This window comes from Leucoraja erinacea, chromosome 5 (assembly GCF_028641065.1).
Source record: "Leucoraja erinacea ecotype New England chromosome 5, Leri_hhj_1, whole genome shotgun sequence".
Lineage (NCBI taxonomy): Eukaryota > Metazoa > Chordata > Chondrichthyes > Rajiformes > Rajidae > Leucoraja > Leucoraja erinaceus.
This window is the reverse complement of record NC_073381.1, coordinates 65,762,683-65,785,049: the sequence shown is the minus strand read 5'-3', so window position 1 is coordinate 65,785,049 and position 22,367 is coordinate 65,762,683. Positions and strand designations below refer to the sequence as shown.

Sequence of the window (22,367 nt, the reverse complement as noted above, 5' to 3'; positions counted from 1 at the left end):
TAATGTGCACTCTTTGTCAAGTTTACACTAAACTGTAACTTCTTGTTGGATATTTCCCTGGGATTGAGGATGACTTGGTATAATTCAGGTTTTGTGAGTTCTCAGGGGGTTAATGAGGTAAACGTAGGAATGGCAGACTCTTCCACTGGTGAAACGGGATCATTTTTGAAGTGGTCTTTTTTCACTCATGTAGGTCTTCTTCATGGCTTTGAGGTTTTCAATTTCATTCTGAATGTTCCTTCTTCCCTTTCAATGGTCATGTGTCAGGAATTCCCAGAAGTCAGTGGTGATGTTGGATTTCTTAAAGGAGTGAGCACATCCTTGAACTTTTCCTCTGTGCATTTGGTAGTCACGACAGAGCCAGGAATAGTGTGTCTTTTTTGGGAATCTGGTGTTGGGCATATGAAACGACATTGCTTGCCCAATGTAGCTGACTGAGAGTAACTGGAACCTCATGCTAGGGATGTTGGTCTGGACAAGGATGCTGATGTACTACTGTGGTGAGATTGATAAATGTATGGTCACATGGAGTCATAGAGTGATACAGCGTGGAAACAGGCCCTTTGGCCCAACTTGCCCACACCGGCCAACATCTCCCAGCTACACTCCTTCCACCTGCCCACGTTTGGCCTGTATCCCTCCAAACTTGTCCGATCCAAGTACCTGTCTAAATGTTTTTAAAATGTTGGGATAGTCCCAGCCTCAACACCTCATCTGGCAGCTTGCTCCATATACCCACCACCCTTTGTGTGACAAAGTTATCCCTCAGATTCCTTTTAAATCTTTTTCCCTTCACCGTAAACTTATGTCCCAAATTTCTTAACTCTGGGCAAGTGCATCTACCTGCTCTATTCCTAACATGATTTTATACACCTCTATAAGACCACTCCTCATCCTCCTGCGCACCAAGGAATATACTCCCAGTCTACTCAACCACTCCCTATAGCTCAGACCCTGTAGTCCTGGCAACATCCTCATAAATCTTCTCCGTACCCTTTCCAGTTTGACAACATCTTTCCAATAACATGATGCCCAGAACTGAACACAATACTCTAAATTCGGCCTCACCAATGTTTTATATAACTGCAACGTGACCTCCCAACTTCCGTACTCAATACTCTGACTGATGAAGGCCAATGTGCCAAATGCCTTTTTGACCACCCTATCTACCTGCGATTCAATAGACAATAGAAAATAGGGGCAGGAGTAGGCCATTTGGCCTTCGAGCCAGCACCGCTATTCAATGTGATCAAGGCTGATCATCCCCAATCAGTACCCCGTTCTTGCCTTCTTCCCATATCCCCTGATTCCGCTATCTTTAAGAGACCTATCTAGCTCTCTCTTGAAAGTATCCAGAGAACTGGCCTCCACCGCACTCTAAGGCGGAGAATTCCACAGACTCACAAATCTCTGTGCTTAAAAGTGTTCCCTCATCTACGTTCTAAATGGCTTACCCCTTATTCTTAAACTGTGGCCCCTGGTTCTGGTGTCCCCCAATATCGGGAACATGTTTCCTGCCTCAAGCGTGTCCAAACCCTTAACAATCTTATATTTCAATAAGATATCCTCTCATCCTTCTAAATTCCAGAGTATACAAACCCAGCCAATTCCACCTTCAAGGAACCATGCACCTGCACTCCTAGATCGCTCTGCTGTGCAACACTCCCCAGAGCAGTGCTGATTCTAAATGGCATCACGTTGTGTTGTTTGAAGTATTGTTTATAGCTTGCTATTTAACCAATAGGATAGAGACCAATAAAAAGCTCGACCCACAACGATAATGAAAATGCTCTGACAGCCAACTAATTCATGGCCCATGGCTTAACCAGAACTGTCACAGCTGTCAAACACTGTGATTATATAACATATTAAACATACAGAATATTTAAAGGGATATTAGAAACTGTCAGCAACCTTAGAATAACAAGAACACTGTAAAAAAAAATGTTTAAATGTCAAAATTAACTGGACGAATCTGTCTTAGTCACTAACACTAACTAATCCACTTTTGTTTTGTAAATCAGTGCTCACTTGGGACCACTTGCAGCTTGGATTGTTGTGGGAGCATTAGGCAGTGGCAAGCCTTTTATCCTATTTGTCAGCAGGACGCAAGATGAATGATCAGTGTACTAGTTCCTAACAACTACTCTTAAACAACATGTCAGAAACTGTTGGTAGTTACCTGGGTCGCAGTAATTGGGATAATGGTCAGTGGGGTTGGAATTTGGCTTTGACTGGTTGTATTCAATGTGCTAGTTTCATTGGAAATAATTAGTGCTTTGTTAACCAAGACTAATCTTTACACTTGTTTTTTTGTTCTTATTATTTAGCCAATTTCCTATCCATGTCCTAATTTTGATTTGATTTCCCATAGCTTGAGTTGAAGGAGAAGCAGTTGCTTGAAAACATCATGAAATGTTTTATTTTGAAGTGGAATTGTAAACTTTCTCAAAGCTCAATTTGTTGCTGGTTTCTTTAAGTCTATATTGTTTGTAATATAATGGTGCCCCAAAAGAAAGGAAAATATTAGATTGAAATTGGGGCAAAAAGCCAGTTGATTATATTTAACAGCCATTTTTTGATTGAAGTGCTGGTCATTGAAGTGATGAATGAACTGGAGAAACTTTACAATTTGAATATTAATAGGTAGAGAGAAGGAAGAAAGGCAGTGTGATGATTTTCTTCCATTGGGATTTGGGGAGTGTTGTGTGTCTTTTGTGTGCACGGTATATCTAAATAACCTAAAGCAGCCTTATCCATGATTGTTTTTAACTGTAAACTTCCTTTTGCAGGTTACATTTGGAGAGGTGTCAACTTTATGCTGGAGTGAAGGCCCGGTGGAGGTGGGGTGATGGACTGTTAAATATGCACTCAGAATGTAGTGACTATTCAACCCTTGGGGTAGGTCATTTGTTTCAAAAGCTATAACAAGATGCATTGTGTAGACTTTCACTCACATAATGTTTAATGATAAGTAGGATTCTCTGGACTCCATAACACAAAGTTTAACCTTGCAAGATGTTGCAGAGGAACATTTTATATTAACGTTATTTCTGAAGAAGTATTTGTGTGTTTACATAAACTAAATGTGAACTTTTATAACACTGATCAAAAAATATTTTACAGTCCTTTCCTGTTTGGGGTTAGATCTGAGGACAGTATTTAAGGTGCATTCAAGAGAGATCTGTTTTGACTGGTAGGATGAAAATTGTGGAGCAATGCAAAGAATTGTGTAAGATAGACAAAATTCTGGAGTAACTTAGCGGGTCAGACAGCATCTCTGGAGAAAAGGAATAGATGACATTTCAGGTCGAGACCCTTCTTTGGACTGGGGAGAGGGAAACTAGAGGTATGAAAATGTACTGAACAAATCAGAGCTGGCAATGATGGCCAAGGAGCCCACAATGGTCCTTTGTTGGATGTGGAGGAGTTGATAACGAAGAGATACGAATAGTGAAACTAGTAGGATGACTAGGGTGGAGGAGGGATGGAGAGAGATGGAATGGAAGGGTTACTTGAAATTAGAGAATTCAATATCCATATCGCTGGGGTGTAAGCTGCCCAAGCAAAATATGAGGTGCTGTTGCTCCAATTTCCGTGTGGGCTCAGATTCAATTTCAATTTTAATTGTCATTGTCTGTGGAGGAGCATGGAAGGGCTCACTTTGACCATGGAGGAGGCCCATGGCAGAAAGGTCAGAATGGGAAGGGGAGTTAAAATGTTTGGCAACCAGACGATCACTGTCACTATAGCAGAGCAAGAAACTATGTTATGAACTAGAGTTAGAATTATGGACAATGTGATGGGAGATATGGAAAGCATTTGGGATCATTAGTGATAGGAGCAGAATTAGGCCATTCGGCTCATCATGTCTACGCCATTCAATCATGGCTGACCTGTCTCTCCCTCCTTTCCCCATTCTCCTGCCTCTCCCCATAACCTCAGACACCAGTACTAATCAAGATTCTATCTATCTCTGCCTTAAATATATCCACTGACGTGGCCTCCACAGCCTTCTGTGGCAAATAATTCTACAGATGCACCACCCTGCATAAGCAAGGAACCACTCATGAGTGGTGCATTTGAAACTGACGTTGATAAAAATTGATAAAGATGAGCAAAGAAGATTTTGTGCATTAGCAGTTTATGAATCTGCAACTTTTAAATGTGGAGGCTTGTAACAGGTCGGACGATGACAAAATATGAAGGTGAGATGGTGAAATCATGATGAATGTTTTAAAGGTTAAATTGTGTTGATGAGCAAAATGTGAGGGATTCTGTGGTTTGCTGAAGTTGTGGAACATCAGGATAATTTTAAGCAGGACTGCAAGAAAAGAGACGGAGTCAAGCCTGGTTACATTATATATTCTGTTTGGGACAAAACATTGCCTTTGTTGAATTCTGGTACGATCAAGTTTTTTCTTTAACCTGATTTAAGACGCGTTTCAGGAAACAAAACAAAAGATAAATTAAAGATAGGGGTGGATAGGTAAAGATAAATCACAATCTGCTGCAATCTCCCAAACAAAGTCACAGACATCAGTTCAACATTTCTTAGTCACACTAGCACAAATTTCCTATTTTGATTTTGTTGCTAACGCCATTGAAATTTGCCACTAATAGGCAGTGCACAAAATCAGGAAAGGAGATTTTTGAGATGGCAATAAGTTTCTCAGTTACTTAAGATGCAGAGATTGAATTTTAAATCAGTGCTAAATCCTACTTTTGTCTTCTGACTGAATATCTATAGAGAGGGTGTATTTTAAACTTTAGTATTTGAAGATGGAGAGTTCAGAGAGTGCATTCCCTTCACCTTTCCCAGCTCTGTCCTCTAATATTGATATTTTTAAAAGCTACACTGTCCACGATTGGCAAGAGTTTTTCAAAAGCTTGAAAATAAGCCTTCAAAATGAACAAAATACAAAATACAACTGTGATTTGCTCAAGAATGGTTCATTTGATTTCAAATTAGATTCCATTTATTAATGTGCATACGTGATGAAGCCTTGAGTGGGACAAATGATCTGGATTTAAATGGTTCACTGATGGTGCAGACTCGTGGAATGTAATGAAGCGAGTCAGTAAATGGAATGGAATAGATGAACTTGGTGAACCCACCTAGTAAACAGGACAAAGTCATGCATCTCTTATCACACAAAAAAAAAACAGCAGACTTCTGCCTGGTGAATGTTTGTGGTCGTCTACTGCGATAACAAAATCAAGATGATTATTTCATGTTGTGAGTTGCCAACATGAACAAGTGGGGAAGAACATTTGATTTAAACAGAACTAATCTAAATCTTAGCATTTGACAAGAGAAGAACATTTAGTAGGATGTGGGAGACAATCCTGTAGCTCGGAGCAACTGAGGTAAATTGGTGGAAAATAAATTTGTGATGATTATTTTAGATGGATTAATATGCTGAAGATTGTGATATGGGCCGACAAAAGTAAATGGAATCAGTATAGAATGACTCACAAAAGGATTTGTCTCCATGTCTGTAGAACCCAGTGATGCAATTAAAGTTTTGGATCCTCGCTTACATATCTGGAACAATTAGGTGCAAGTCTCTTGGAGATTGCTGAGATCATACAAGAGCTCTATAATGCATTGTTCAGATCTCTTGTGTTTCATTCTTTGACAAAACCAATGTAAAACGATATGAAGGAAGGACTTCACACTTTCAGTAACTTTGACAGTTTGTTGAAGTTATAAATTCATGGAAATAAATCTGACCTTATTGACTGAATTTGCCAAATAAAATTCTGTATGGCTGGCTTTATCAAAAGGGTGCTAGCAGTGTAGTAAAACATGCACTTGCTACTTCGTAGCATCTCACATGTATGTGGGTTTAAGTCGCATTCCAGAAGACACAGTCTAAGGTAACATTTCAGTAATGATGGAGTGCGAGCTTGTTAATGGTGCCAGACTTCAAAGGAGATATTAGACCCTCTCTGCACACTTAATTGAACAAAAATGTTTAAGAATATTATTTGAAGAAGAGCAGAGAGTCTTTTCAATATAAAAACAGAACATACTGCTAATGCTTAGCAGATATCTATGTGAAAATAATGAATATTAGAATTATAGAAATATTACAGAAATACAGGAGGCCATTGGCCCATTGTATATGTGTCATAGTCAGAGACATACAGTGTGAAAACATTCTCTTTGTACCCATCCATATCTCCAGTTTGCCTCTTCTCTGGGTCACAGTCTGAAGTAGGGTCTCGACCCGAAACATCACCCATCCCTTTTTTTACTGCATCTCCGTCTAATTTTTCTACTAATTACTTTAAATGTCTTCCCACTTGGTGTATGACCTCGCTCCCATGGAAAATAGGCCCTGCCCAGGTACTCTCTATCTAAGCTCATCATTTTACAAATCTCGGTTAAGTCTTGCCTCAGTCTGCTCTATTGCAAAGAAAATAAGTCTTGCTTCCCCAGTTTTTCCTCTCAAAAATTTCCTCTCATGCCAGCATTTGCATAAATCTTTTCTGCATTTTATTTCAGTGCAATCGCATCTCACCTGTAAAGTGGTGAGCACAATTATACACACTACTCCAGCTGTGGTTCAACAAGTGTTCAAGCATAATCGTTGTACACTTACCTACCATGTCTATGCTAATGAAAGTAAACATCCTCTTTCCAGCTATATATTTGTAACAAAGCTTTACAAAAGTAATCTGGAACAATTTTATTTCAAGTAGCGAAAAGGTTAACGGTTTGTCCAGTTTACATCACAGAGGCAATGGCCATAGAGGTAATCTGAGGTTGGATCTGGTTGAGCGGATTGTGTTTACAATATAAAGTGGCAGCACATCATAAATAACGTTATTCTTTTCTGCATGGTTACTCAGTTGAACCAACTGTCATTGATCATGCAGTCATGTTCACATCTGTCAATCAGCAGGTGTAGAGTTGAAAGAATAGGATTTCCTATTTGTATGGTAACTGTGCAGAAATAATATTTCTTTTGAGTGAAGCAAGTTCTCATTTGCAACCTAATGCACTGCGCCTGATGCTCTTGACAGTGTTCCCACTGCACTGGAAAAACCAAACACCAACTTAGGTGCCATCTTTGATTCCATTCAGTCTGTAAAGATGATCCTGAGCTTCCAGTTGTCTGGCACTTTCTTTCCATTGTGCACAATCAGAGGTCATTGAGCAACATCTCTTGTTGCTGCTTTACAGCCCTCGGGACTGGACATTCCATTCAACAATTTCAGAATATCTACCTTTTTAGTTTTGTATTAGGACCGGGGCAGTTTTGATCAAAGATGATCACCAGAAATGTTAACTTTCTGTCTCACTCCACAGATTCTGCGTGACCTGCTAAATATTTTTACCATTCACTGTTTTTATTTCAAATATCAAGCCTGGCCCCTTATCAAATATCGAATTCTGCCATTCTCTGATTGTAATTTAGATTTCTAATATTTGCAATTTTTCAGCATTTCAAATATTTATTTATTTATTCAGATCGTAAGCTTTTTAAATAAATAATTCAAGTTTTGTAATATATTTCTAGCCACCTCTAGTTGGCTTAGCCAACCAGTTAAATACTGAACAATAGTTGCAACAAAAGTCCCAAATTCACACTTGGCCTGAGCTGAGCAGCAGAGCAATGATGAGCAGTGCAATTGGCCTCCATGAACCAGCGTAAAGGAAAGAGAAAGCAATTGAGCTTCCCACTCCAATCATCTACATGATCTAACAGTCTACTCAATCTGCTGACACGTTGTTTTACTGTGAGTGACTTTGCCAGTTTTTTAAACTATTATTTCCAAATGTCACCCATCAAAAGTGTCATATTTGTAAAGTGGCTCTGATGCAGTGTGATTCTGCAGCATGACAAATAGGCATTTGGGAGTTGAGGGTCACATCATATAGGTCATGCATACAGAAAGCAATCTTTGACTTCTAGTCTCAGAACTGTGCATAGGATGAGACAGCAGTTTATGGCTTGCGAACTGCTAAACAGCAGCAACTGTCATCAGGAAACTTATATTGTGTCTCTAAATGTTACCTGTTTCCTCTTTCCACAGATACTGATTTGCTGAATATTTCCAGCATTATTTATTTTTATGTAGAGTTCAAACATCTGATTTCTCAATTTTCATGAAGCTTTCTATGCCAGAGATCTGCTGGAATTTGTTTGGTGGGCGTGCAAAGCAATTTTCTTACTTGCCACACGTGCAAGGAGGCATGGATATAATTGGCATAATTCCTTGACTTTCTGTAACACCACATCATTTCAGAAGTTAAGAAAAATAGTGGTTTCCAACAGAAACTGCTGCATGAGGGAGTGGGGCCAAAGTGCATTAGAGAGATCCAACCCTGGCATCTCCTTCAGAAAGATCTCCTTTCTGAGCCAGAGATGTGCACCAGGGGAAGCCACAGTATTGCCTGACCAAGGGAAGATGAAGGCATTAGTTAGAACATGGGGCAGAAGGTGTGTTGATGAGGATTCTACTTCAACCAAAAAGCAATTTTAGGTCAGCAAGACTCTTTAATCTGTGGTTGAATGGACTTGCATCAAACTTGAGATTTGCTAATTTTGCTAAGGTCTAAACAGTTCCTTGAGCAGGTATTTAGTGCGGCATTGTTCCTGTGATGATGTCCACTGTGTTGTAGACCAATTGATGCTACTAATACACACCCAGTGAAGTAAAGTCAATTGGTCTTCAAATGTAGTTGCCTTCAAGTGTAGTTGCATCACCTCAAGGAATCCCACTTGTCGCCTTTGCAAATTGAATTGGAAAGCTTTTAGTGTGAAAAGACGCAAAGTGTTGGAGTAACTCAGTTAGTCAGGCCACATCTCAGAAGAACGTAGGTGATATTTCTGGGCCCTACCCGTAACATCACAGGTCCATGTTCTCCAGAGATGCTGCCTGACCTGCTGAGTTACCTCAACACTTTGCCTTTTTCTGTAAACGTGCATCTGCAGTTTCTTGTGCCAAGCTTTTAGTTTAGTTTAGAGAAACAAATGGAAACAGTCCCTTCGGCCCACCGAGTCCATGCTGAACATCCATCGCACGTTCACACAAGTTCTATGTTATCCCACTTTCACATCCAGGGGCAATTTACAAAGGCAAATTATCCCACAAACTTGCATGTCTTTGGGATGTGGGAGAGAAACAGAAAACTCGGAAGAATCCCACATAGTTACGGGAAGAATAGGCAAACTTCACGCAGACAGCACTGAAAATCAGGATTAAACCCGGGTCTCTGGCATTGTGAAGTGGCAACTCTATCAACATTCAACGGGACATTCAGACATCATTTTCATAGATATCAGATTCAACACAAAACCATCCCAACTGCAACAGATTAAGTACGTTTTAGTCTGGAAAGAAATGTTAATATAAATAAGAAAGATGAAGAAACACATATATAAGGCAAATATTTGATACGTAAACTGCTTTCTTAGATATACATTTTCTCAAGAATAAAGAAAAACATCTCAAAGAATAGTGATACTTTGAGGAGGAAATAATTACTGTGAGCAATGAACTGTCTCAGGATGCAACTTGGGTGGGGCTCTGAAAGGTGTATAAATGTAACCGATTTCTGTGGCTGCTGAGTGGTTCCAACTGGAGTGCAAACTGTTTGAGAAATTATTTCCACGTTTGCCATGTGTTTAATTGCGTTGTGCAATTAAATATTAGCTTAAAATATGCAGAGCAAGTTGTGTGGTTTCTGAATACTGAAACTATGCTGAGTAAACACGTTGGCAGTAGATGTCTATGTCTCTGAAACCTTGAACGCGAGTATGAAATCGGTACACTGGCATCTTAGATGGGGGAAGATTATCTGTCCGTGGCAGACCTTGGTCACACCTTGTGGGATGAATAGGAATTGAGTATTGGATAGTACTTTTGAAAAGGGGAGTTTGAGTGATGTAGAGAAAAATGAAGCTGCATCAAGTAATCCAATCCAACAGTTATAATGGTGATCTGTGAGGATAAGACTAAAGACTATTTGCAGAACAGCCAGAATATATATCATGGTATTCTATAACAGGAACCTACTCAAAGGCCTGAGAAAGAAGGGCAGCTAAATGTTCTAGATCCATGGTATTTTGGTAATTAGAGAGACATTTTCAATAGAATTGAAAATCGGTTAATATGTTTGACTGTCTGGGATTTAAACATTGCAATTCAGGTGAATGTTTTTTGGAGGAGTAGGCCGAAACATGGAGAATAAGCAGGTATGTGGACTTGTATGAGGTGCACTAGAGTGGCTGAGGGTGGAGTAAATGAAATAGATTGAGGTGAAACAGACAAAAGTCACCAGATTAGGAAAGGAGAAGAGCAAAATGTAAAACCAGAGGGAAGGTAGTGAGTGAAGGGGCCATGGAAGGTAAGGGGGCACAGAGAAGAAATGGGGGGAGGGAGAAATGGGGGGCTTGGGGATAGGTGAAACATAGAAACATAGAACATAGGTGCAGGAGTAGGCCGTTCAGCCCTTCGAGCCAGTATCGCTATTCATTATGATCATGACTGATCATCCAAATTCAGTATCCCCGTTCCTGCTTTCTCCGCATATCATTTGATTCCGTTAGCCCTAAGAGTTATTCCTAACTCTCTATTGAATGCATTCAGTGTTGAATAAATCCAGGGTGATTAGTATGTGAAGGACATTAAAGAAGCGGGGTGACTGGAAGAGGATGGGTGATGGTGGGAAAATTGGAAGCATACCAGGGTGGGTGAGAGAGGGGGTGGGATGTAAGGGAAAGAAAGAGGAAGGAGGGGGGTGTTACTTGAAGTGGTGAAATTCAGTTGATCATACTCTGGATTGTAAGGTACCCCAGTGGAATATGAGGCGCTTGTCCCCCAGTTTGCATGTGGCCTCCGTCTGGTTATGGAGAAAGTCGAGGACAGAAAGATCAGTGCGGGAAAGGGAGTTAAAATAATTATCCTTCGGGAAATCCAGCAAGACTTGGATGTGTCACATATGTAAGGTTACAATCGTCTTTATTCAGAAAATTATTTCTTCACATTGGGAAATGGCACATGAGCCCTGCTATTCATGGAAGTCTGGAGAAAGAAAATAAGGAACTGCAGACCAGTTAGATTAATATTTGTTGTTGGGAAAACACTAGCGACTATACTGAAGGGTAATGTCACAATACCATAAAAATATATAGTTGGCTAGCATCAGAAACATGCTGGTACCGGCCCAAATTTCTTATGTGCTTTCAAGGCACAGAGAACTCTATTTTGACCATGGTTGACAAATAAGCTCCAAAAGTGGGGGGTGAGGAGTGTCTGTGAAGGAAATGTTGGACAGGTGAGTGAATAGGAAGACTTGATAGTAGAATAGGAAGAATATAAAGTTCTGAAGGCTTTTCCAGGGTGGGTGTGGAGAGCTAAGATCCTAGAGCAATTTTTGGTGGAGAGGGTGTTTACTCTTAGACCTGAATGTAGAATTTTGAGTCACCCATTGATGAAGGAAGGCATTTATTTATTTTCAGAGAGTCATGTGTCTTTGAAACTCTCCCTCAATGGGAGGTTTTTTAATTATTTTTTTGCCAGAGGTAGATGATCCCTTGATAAGGGGGTGAAAGGCGACGGCCGATTATGCTGGGTTTGAACTTGCATCCGAATCAGCCATAATCTTATTTAATGGTAGAGCAGGCTCAAGGTGCTGAGTGGTTCAAAACTGTATCTAATTCTTATGTTGATAGTCATGTCAAATTGTGCAGAATCCTGTTTGCTTGCAGTATATGTGTGCCTAACAAAAATGTATTTAGGAGAGAGCAAGATAGTAATATGCCGTTTTACCTTTTGTTTTGCCGTGCAAGCAGTAATCCAAAATAAAACAGATTCATTTCAGGGTTAGATCTATATTTAAACAAGACTAGAGGGAATTGATTTCATTTGGATTTGCTCTGCTTGTCATTATTTTTGACACTTTTTTGTAGGCTGGGGTAGAGGAAATAAGGCAGCAGAATATTTTTTTGTGCTTTGCTGTTAATTGTAGGAAAGAGAATGAAAAACACCCACTGTGTGATGCCTAATTTATTTTTGAATATATACTTCACAGCAGTTTTCTTTTAGCAGATTTGGACATCGTATTGGGCTGCACGGCCAAGTCCAACTTTTTTTTTGTTTTGCATCTCAAGTTATACACCTGAGATAAATTATGCTGTATGGCAAAATTCCTTGCTTAATTGTTTGCCAAAGACTTGGCTGTCAGTAACAGACAGTTGCAAAGAGTTTGGCAGAATACAGGAGCAACTATTGTGAGGTACGCTTAAGGGAGAGAAGAATATGATGCTCCAGTACAACGAGAACCATGTGTTAGGACAAATGAAGAAGAGAAACATTTGCCAATTAATCTACTATTTTCCCAATCATTCCTTGGCTGGATCCACTCTCACTCACCCTCTTTGCAGGTTCAAATGCACTAAAATGTAATGCAACCCTTTCCAATGGAGTATTTATCTTGGACATGAAAAAGTAAAGACCTCCAATCATCTTATTAGTTCATAATGTAGAAAGGGCCTGTCACACTTGGGCGTCATTTGCCCGTCATTTATGCGACATCCTAAAAATTGGTTGCCGCGTAGTGAGGCGCGTGTGGTGAGGCGTGGTGGTGTATGTAGTGATGCGTGGTGGCGTATGTAGTAATGCGCCGCGCCCCATGATTTTGGAATGCTCAAAATCCTCGCGCACCATCTGCGTGACGTATCCCTAGCGCATGCTGACGTACTGATAGGGTATGCTGATGAACTGACGGCGTACTTGTAGCAAGTGGTGACGCATGGTTACGCACGGTGACACATGATCATTGCCTATGCTAATTCATAATGCGTCACTGTGCGTCATCGTCCATAACCATGCGCCGCCCGTACGCTGCCGGCGCGCCATTTGCGCGTCATTTGAGCGCCGCACCACGTGACCACCCGGGTATAAAGCGCGCGTAGTTTTGAAATGTTTTCACCATAGTATCTTTGATTTTCACTGGGAAAATCCTTGCCACAGAGATCGGACTAAGTACGAACGACATCGAAAATAGCTCTCAAAAGAAGCAGGGCCCTCAAGCGCACTTGGTCCGCAACTGTCGTACTGCTAGACGATCTTTGCGCGACAGTCGCACGTCAGTCGGTCGCGTAATTGACGAGCAAATGATGCCCAAGTGGGACAGGCCCTTAACTGACAGCCGGTTCAGAATATAGAACTTTTAGCAACACGTCATGTGCGGTGGGTGGCTGGCAGCAAATAGGACTGTTCGGTGAACTTTTTGTAAGTTGTCGACATGTCGACTCTTGTGTACGGCCTAGGTGAGGTCTGCTGTATGATTTTACTGGTTTGCATGCACCTAAGTGCATGTGGCAATAAAGATTCATTGTATCATTGAAGAGATAGCGAGTTGCACTGACCCTTTTAAGAGGATGGAATACAAATGGACAGGAATGTATTTTATTGTTTCGGACGCTGTGGAAATATAGAAGGAATGATCATCTTCTGAATAATCGGATGGGTATGCTATTTCTTGTCATGCTCCAGAATTAGCTTAAAAAATACTGTTGCATTTATAATAATTATTTATTTGTACACTGGTCTAACTGTAAGCATCAACATGAAATGTAGGTTACGTATTTTCTACAAGGAGGATGGGCAAGGGCCCAGGTTGTAAGCTAAGCAGACTCGATAATCGTAGCATAGACATGGAACAATCTAGCAATGGATCAGTTATATGATGGACCCAGAAACAGAAGTGACTGCCTGACAGAAAAGGTAGGTCTTTCCAAGGCTTACAGGTTATGACTATTAAGGTTATGAGGGATCAGTGCGGCTCAGAATCTATATCAACAATTTTATTGACAGTACCAGGCTAGGAAGGATTTTGAGTATGGAGAAGGATATAAAGAAGCTTCTATTATTCAAGTGAGGGACAAATGCATGGCGGGCAAAACACAGTGCGAAAACAATATGAGATTATCCACCTTGACACAATATCTGAACAGCAGAGTATTTGTTATATAATGAGCGATAGGATGTCGTTGATGTTCAAAGGGAAGCAGCTAAAGGCCAATATGCAGGTGAAGTAAGCGATTAGAGGGCAAATGGCAGGTTAGTTTTTATTAGGAAAGGGTTTGAATACAAAGCAAGGAGTTTGTCGGTGACTCCAGGGGTGGAGGAGGTGGCAGTGTGGGAAGGGGTGGGGGAAGGAGAAGAAGCCGACTGGACAGAGCGATGGAAGAAGCAGGCGGTGGTGGCTGAGTGGGGACCGATAAACCCACCACCGACAGCATGAAACAACAGCGGGTGAGAGGAGCTCGCTGGAGCACCTCGTGAGTCGGGAGTGGAGTCACAAGTCAGGGCTCTAAGTGGCCGGGAGACGGTGGGTGCCGGGGATGGGTCGGCAATTCATTCCATTCACATTCAGTTTACATTTTATATATATATTTTTTAACTTTCTGGAATTCCATAGTGCTTTAGAGACACGGGAGGAATGTTATTAGCAGGCCATTAGGGTGTACCATTATTGGGGGTGTACCATTATTAGGGGTGTACCATTATTGGGGTGTACCATTATTAGGGGTGTACCATTATTAGGGGTGTACCATTATTAGGGGTGTACCATTATTGGGGGTGTACTGCTGTTTCATTATCACGTGACCTCTGTTGGTTTGGAAAAAAAATGGATAATCCATGAAGGCTCTGGAAATGAAGGTGCCGGAAAATCGGCATTTTATCAGTAATTGCCATGGAGAGAATGCAGATCTGATTGAACCATACATAAAATTTTTAAAGGGATTGGCAGGCTAGATTTAGGGACGATGTTTCCCCTGGCTGAAGAGTTTGGACCAGGAGTCAAAGTTTCACCATTGATATAAGAAGAAATGTCACCATTAACAATGGTGGAACTTGGAATTCTTTACCACTGTGGAGGCTCGTTCATTGTGTTCATTCAATTTCAGGTCACTGATTTTCTGGAAATTATGTGAACCAAGAGGTATAGTGATAAGAAGGGACTCAACCCCAAATGTTACCTTTTCATTTTCTCCAAAGATGCTGCCTGACCCGCTGAGTTACTAAAGTTTTTTGTGTCTATCTTTAGTATAGTGATAGTGTTGGAGAACGGCACCGAGGCTGAAGATTCATCATAAGAGCTTGGAGATCTGGCATGCCTAATTCTACTGCTATTATATTCGTACAAAGTCCTTCTGATGAAAAAATATGAGGGTCTCCTAGAGCAGTTTCTAATAATCTTTTCAAGGATTATTATTATTGCACCGGGTGGCGCTTTGATGGCAGCCTCGCCTACAGTCTGTCTGTCCTATTCATTTTTTTTGGTACTTTTAAGTGTGTTTAAAAAGTTTGTGTTAATGTTCTCTGGTTTGTTTTACATGGGGGGTGGGCTGGAGAAACTTTTTTTTAATCTCTTACCTTGCCAGAGATGTGATTGTTTTCCGGATCGTATATCCAGTCGCTCTGCGGCCTAACATCATGGAGCTGGCAGCTTTGCTTGGGACTGACTTTGAGCCCCACCGCGGGGACATGGACTTACCATCAGAGCCGATCCCTTATCGGGGATCAACGTTCCAACCGCGGCATGCGGATTTCAACATTGTGGAGTACGCAGCCTCGCGTAGAGACCAAGTCGGGAAGCTCCAACGACACAGAAGATTCGACTAGCCCCGACCCAGGGTAGATCGCCCAGCGCGGGGGAGCTGAGATTCCTCCTCGATGCAGGAGCTTGATCGTCCCGACGAGGAGGCCCGCCACCGGCTACTGGAGTAAGATCGTCCCGTCAACGGAAGGTTAGAGGCCCCCAAACGCTGCAGGACAACGAACGGAGAGATTGAACTTTTTTTCACCTTCCATCACAGTGAGGAATGCATTTTGTGTGTTCTGTGCTTTTTATTGGTATGACTGGCAAATCAAATTCCTCGTATGTTGCAAAAACATACTTGGCTAATAAAGTATTATTATGATTATGATTATGATTGTGTGGTGGAGTGTGCATGAGAAATGTTCATCCCATTTGACCCTCGAGTTTGTAGATGGGGTTCTGTGACATGCAAGACTCAAATTTGTAAATTTAAGTAGCCGTGCATCTGTCTTCGGCAGTCAGCTAACTGCCCACTTACTAGTCTGCCTGAATATCATGGAAGGTGTGCAGGGAAATTTAAAGGGGTGGTGCAGTTTACCACAATTTCAAGCTGCATTCGCTATTTTTAAAGAGGTAAAATTAACAAGCAATCATTGAACTTGTGTCCCACATTGTGCCCTGAAATGTCAAGCTGTACTGCCAACATATTTGTGCACTCAGTTCCCGAAGTTTGGTTTGAGTCCAAAATCTTGTGTTAAAATAACTATACTTCCAATCAACTGAGTCAAGCTGACATTGGTTCTGACCAGTGATGTGTATGTTGTTTTCTCTTATTAGTTTCCTGTTACTTCACTGCTGATTAGATCACACCTTTATTGTTGCTTCCTGCATAGTGGCAGGGGAGCTTAAATTGTTCTCTAAATTGATAATCAGTAAATATTTTGTTTGTGTGTAAAGTGATCCATAATCCATCGCCTAAAATTGTTCCTTGATTTCAATCTGGTCCACTTTCTGGTCTGCTCTGTACTCCGGAGGTCCACAAATATACTATTAATAAAGTAAAAACAGAGCCTTATTATGTGCCAAGTCTAGTGCATGAATAACTGTGTGTGTAATGTGATTTTTAAATAAACAGATCAAACTTTATAAATAAATTGCTTAAGATTATGAACATCTTTAAACATAAACTTTGAATAAAAATTGTAATATTTTTTGAGTTCTGCTTTTGTGGACGTTATCCTGCCTACCCATCACCCTGCTTGTGGATTTCCCATGACCTGCCCATTCTCCGATGTACCGTATTTCCCGGCAATGAAGGCTCGCCTGCGTCGTAGATGCACCCCCGTTTTGAGTGGCTACATTTAAAAAAAAAAAAGGCTGGCGGGACATAGCATTTATCACGTTCAAGAATAAATAAATAAATTAAAAAAAAATAAAGAGAGTAACAATTCAATTTGCCCAAGGCTTCCAGATCTCCTCCATTCTGAATGACTAAATGGGTGGGGGGTGGAGGGTGACGGCAGGTGGCGATTTGCTGGGAAATACGGGAGCACATCGGGCCAACACACCGACAAGTTGAATCAATTGTGATCTTAATGACAATACTAGTTCAAGGGACCAATTGAGGATACTCGCGCTGACACAGGGGTAAGCTCCACCGCTGTCCTGCTATCCATCGACCGCTGACCCGCTCTGCTCTATGATCTTTGCTCTTGAAAGACACGGACCGGGCAATGAATGCCATGCAGTGTCACCCAGCGCAGCAAGTTAGGCCATGCCCTGCTCCCGGCGGCAGTCGGAATTTAAGGATTTGCGGCAAACGGCTGACATGAGCGAGGCTGGCGAACGACAGGAGAGAGGTGTTCAGGCGGGCCAGCTGAAGGCGCTGAGGTGGCGGCCAGTTCAGCTGTCCGGTCCTGGTGGCCACTCTCAGCTACCGAGCTACTTCCCTCCCCGGCCACAATGCGGTGGCTCCGCGCCCGAAGCGCCGCGGCAGCGGTGAGTGAGTGAGTTGCTGGCATGATCCCCGGCCCCCTCCTTCTCAACGCTCCTGCCCGTGCTGACCCGGGCCAGACTCCCCACACACTGTGAAAGGAACTCTCCTCCCCCAGCGGCGTTGTCCTTTTACAGCTGCTACCCACTTTACAGCCGCTTCCCATCAGCTGCCAGCAATGAGGGATAGACTTGACTATTCCCTCAGTACAGCAACATCGTTCTTGATATTGCTGTACTGAGGGATAGCCAAGTCTATTTTTCTTGGCTAACAACCTAACCTTTGGCCTGCAAGACACGTAAATTTATGCAACTTATTTTAGGGTAAAAAATAGCGTCTTCATTGCTGGGAAATACGGTAAATATGCATTTGATTTTTACCCTAGAAAACACACTAAAAGATAGTTATTTGTAGTTTTGTGGTAGTATAAATTATGTAACAAGAGTTCAACTTGTAAGAAGGTTTAATTTGAGTATATGTTATGCTTTCATTGAATGATAAGACTGAACAATGTACACAACTAGTTTTATCCACTGACTTGACTGTGCTACTAAAGAATTATAATCCAGAACTATGCATTTCTCTCCAAGTAGACTGAATCTAACCCAGCTCATCCAGGAACTGCGTCTTCTTTGCTGTTTTCAGACTACTGAGTGGTCCTCTCATAAGCTAAGAGTGCAGTCCTGATCTTCCAATTTCCCTCATTGTGGCCATTGTACTTTTATAATCTGTACTTTATAGCTAAAACATTAAAATGCTGTAACACTATATTTTGCGTTCTGCTATTTTTCTCTTCGCACACCTGTTGTATGTGTGTACGACTAGATTGTATTCATGCAGATTTTGATTTGACGGAATAGCACACACAGATTTTCACTGTACCTCGGTACACATGACAATAATAAATCAATACCAATACCAGTACCAATTTCCCAATTGAGGATGTGCTTTTTATGGCCAATTACACTGAGACCTTTGTGAATTCCATCAAAAATAAGAGTTGCTCATCCATGTTGAGAAGTTTAATACCCAAAGGACTGAGTGAATGTTTATTTTCCAGAAATTATCCTATTGTGGAGCTAAAACCAGCAGAGCATATTCAGGACAAGCTCTCTATCATCTTATCATTGGATAATTATCCCCATCAGGTACACTTTAAAAGTGGGCGTGGAGTGCATTGATGTTTGGAAGAGGTAGCCCAAAGCTTTCGGAAATGATTTTGCTGGTGGTAGCAAATCAGTATAAAAACCTTGGTCATAATGTAATTGCCTTTTATATATTTGGCTTTATTTTAAAGTGAGATCATGTGAAAACTGTGAGATTACTTTATTTAAGTTTTGGATGGCTGCTGTTTTGCCTTGTTCTTAAGAATGTTTATTCAGTCATTGCCACCAAGGCAAAAATGTCTAATAGTTGTATTTGATAATTCAATTCCTAAGGTTTTTTTACTTAGCTGAGGTTAACTGAAAGATTAAATTTCAACTAAATGCACAGAGCATGAGATCATTCAAATCAATACAATGTCTAAATGCTTCACTTTAGTGCATGACATCAGCGTTAGACATTGAGTGGTGGGATGGATTTCATTCTGTATGAATTTCCATGTTAAGATGAGAATCTAGTCATTCATCGTTCTTGGCATACTGTGAGCAGAGATATGAGAATGCCTTAAGGTAGCACAAGCAATCCAAGTGTATAGTGTAACCCATAACGAAATAAGCAAAAAAAACCTGTCAATTGCATTTTTTTGTAAATCATTTATTGAAGTTGGAGATTAAATCTAGGTCTCTTATTCTCCTTCTGGGTTTTGTAGAACAAAACTCTGCAGATGGAGTAGACAAAAGGCAAGGCTTGCAGAGCTAGTCTGGCTGTTTGATTTATAACCTATGATGTAATCTTAAGTCAATTACAGTACTGCAGACAAATGAAAACTGACCATCATTTTACATCTTTACATTATTCTTAGTTTTAATTTTTTCCCTGCATGTTTTAAACTCTCCACTTTAACTTCATGACAGTGCACTATCCTCAATAAATTGAATGTTCTGTTAACTGGTAAACTCCTGGTCAAAAGATACTCCAGTCAAAAGATAAAATTTGGCACTTTTTTAAATAAAAAATCTAGTTAGATTTGTTATTATTAAAGTTCAGTTTCATTGTGTGTAATTATTAACAAACACTGGAAAATAAATATTAATTAATACCTGAGAATAATTATGAATATATAGTTTTTTTTCATAAAATTAGGTATTAAGATTTGAATAACCTATAAAATATGATTCTGATCTGAAGTTACATGTTAGAAATCGCACAAGGATCTTTTTCTTTGAAATTAACAATAGTTTTAATTGGTTTAGGGTCATTTTACAATTTGCCAATGGATATACGAATGGTATGGTTGCCAATGGCTATTGTATACTTTTTTTGTTTCTTACTGAAGGATTAATGACTCTGATATAATCATTGTTTCTCACTGAATGTTCAATGAACAACTGATTACTGTTATGTGTAATCAGTAGCCGTTATGCATGGCAGGGTATATGGCAACATACCAATCTATTGGTGGTATTTGAAACAGAATTCCAAATGCATTATTTTTGTTTACTGCAATTTTTCTCGAGTTGATGTTGGTGTTGAATTGCTAATGTATATGTTTTGTGTCATTCAATGTATGAGAGGGGGTATGGAGAGCCAGTGGCTTTTGTTTTGAATTGGAAGACTACAGCTTCACTTGTGTCCACTTTATTAGTCATAGTCATACAGCACAAAAACAGGCCCTTCTGTCTAACTCGTCCATGTCGACCAAGTGCCTCATCTAATCTAGGCCCATTTGCCAGCATTTGCTCAATGTTGCTAGTTTGGGTTTTGGGATATTTTTTTTAAAGATGCACTTGTGTTACAGACCCTTTGTTGGTACCACTGGTGATGTCATGTCATTTGCAATGCTAGTTATGTTAGGTCAAAACAATTTAGTGAAAGATATTTTAGACAGATGTGACCTTTCACTGCATCGACACTTTTCATACGTGTCAATATAACATAATTGCGCCCCATTACCAGCACTCAACAAGATTTGGCAGATTTTACATATAAATAGTGCTTTTGTTTGATGGTGGTGTAAATATTTGTGTGGCCTATTATCTGCACCGGGTGTCAGGAGTTATAGCGAGTAGACAGGAGAATGGGGTTACGACGGAGAGATAGATCAGCCATGATTGAATGGCAGAGTAGACTTGATGGGCCAAATAGCCTAATTCTGCTCCTATTATTTAACCATATAACCATATAACATATAACCATATAACAATTACAGCACGGAAACAGGCCATCTCGGCCCTACAAGTCCGTGCCGAACAAATGTTTTTTCCCCTTAGTCCCACCTGCCTGCACTCATACCATAACCCTCCATTCCCTTCTCATCCATATGCCTATCCAATTTATTTTTAAATGATACCAATGAACCTGCCTCCACCACTTCCACTGGAAGCTCATTCCACACTGCTACCACTCTCTGAGTAAAGAAGTTCCCCCTCATATTACCCCTAAACTTCTGTCCCTTAATTCTGAAGTCATGTCCTCTTGTTTGAATCTTCCCTATTCTCAAAGGGAAAAGCTTGTCCACATCTATTTATGACAACATTTATGACCTTATGACCTGCGATCACCCATACACTAGTTCTATCCTGCACACCAGGGATGATTTTTACAGATGCCAATTAACCTCCAAGCCTGCACGTCTTTGGGATGTAGGAGGAAACTGAAGCAACCGGAGAAAACGCACGGGGATAACGTACAACTACATACAGGCAGCACCCGTAGTTAGGATTGAACCCGGGTCTCTAGCGCTAAAAGGCAGCATCTCTACTGCTGCGCCACTGCGTTGCCATAGTAAGAGGAAAGAGAATGCTTCTGAACTGAAGGCAGGCTTGTTCCAATATGCATTGTACTTTAGAAGTGTGAAATTGCCTCTCGAACTCACCTTTATGCTCCTGTAAATACCACAGGTTTCCAGTTTCAATGCCATCATTTTTGGGGCTGGGTTTGGCGCCTCCCATGGTGCATATTCCGTTGAGAGTCATAGTGCATTTATAGTGATGCTGAGTGACTGTGGCAGCTGTTCTCCGAAGAAACTACTGTCACCTTTCGCCATCTGGAGAAAATGTACAAGCTACAAAATGCAATGGAGACATTTCAAATGGAGATATTTAGAGAGGGCAATGATACATTTTAATCGTGCCATGTAATAGTTTTCACAGTATTTATTTTTAGCTCAGTTTTGGGGTAGGGAGAATGTTTATTCTGCATTTTCTGCTTAATCTCAATAAAGCATGCCCAAATCCTAATTTGGATTTTTACCTGAATTCTTCAAAGTCTTTTTCTTCTGCATGGGTGATATTTATTAGTCATCCAGCACAGAAACAGGTTATGTGGCCCAATGAGTCTGCACTGACCATCTGTACCCAGTGAAACTAATTCCCAATAACTCCTCGAGATTTTATCACTCACTTACAAACCATAGGCAATTTATAATGGCCAGTTAACCTACCAACCTGGACGCCTTTGTGATATGAAAGAAATCCAGAGCACCAGGAACAAACACTTTTGGTCACAGGGAAAACATGCAAACTCTACATAGACAACCCCAGAGGTCAGGATTGAACATGGGCCACCGAAGCTGTGAGGCAGCAGCTACTGGCTACACCACTATGCTGTTATACTTTAGTCTAGTTTAGTATAGTTTAATTTGGAGATACACCATGGAAACCGGCCCTTCAACCCTCCGAGTCTATACCAACCAGCGAT

General features: G+C 40.8%; 1 protein-coding gene across 4 annotated transcripts in view; it reads left to right on the top strand.

Annotated features, from left to right (window-relative positions):
• bach2b (BTB and CNC homology 1, basic leucine zipper transcription factor 2b) overlaps window positions 1–22,367 on the top strand; it is a 235,514-nt gene that overhangs the window by 78,761 nt on the left and 134,386 nt on the right. For all 4 annotated transcript variants that reach the window (XM_055635828.1, XM_055635826.1, XM_055635827.1 and 1 more), the window contains exon 2: window positions 2,793–2,901. In XM_055635828.1, the coding sequence (XP_055491803.1) occupies window positions 2,866–2,901 (36 nt within the window). In that variant the 5' untranslated portion in view covers window positions 2,793–2,865. The remainder of the gene's footprint in view (window positions 1–2,792; window positions 2,902–22,367) is intronic.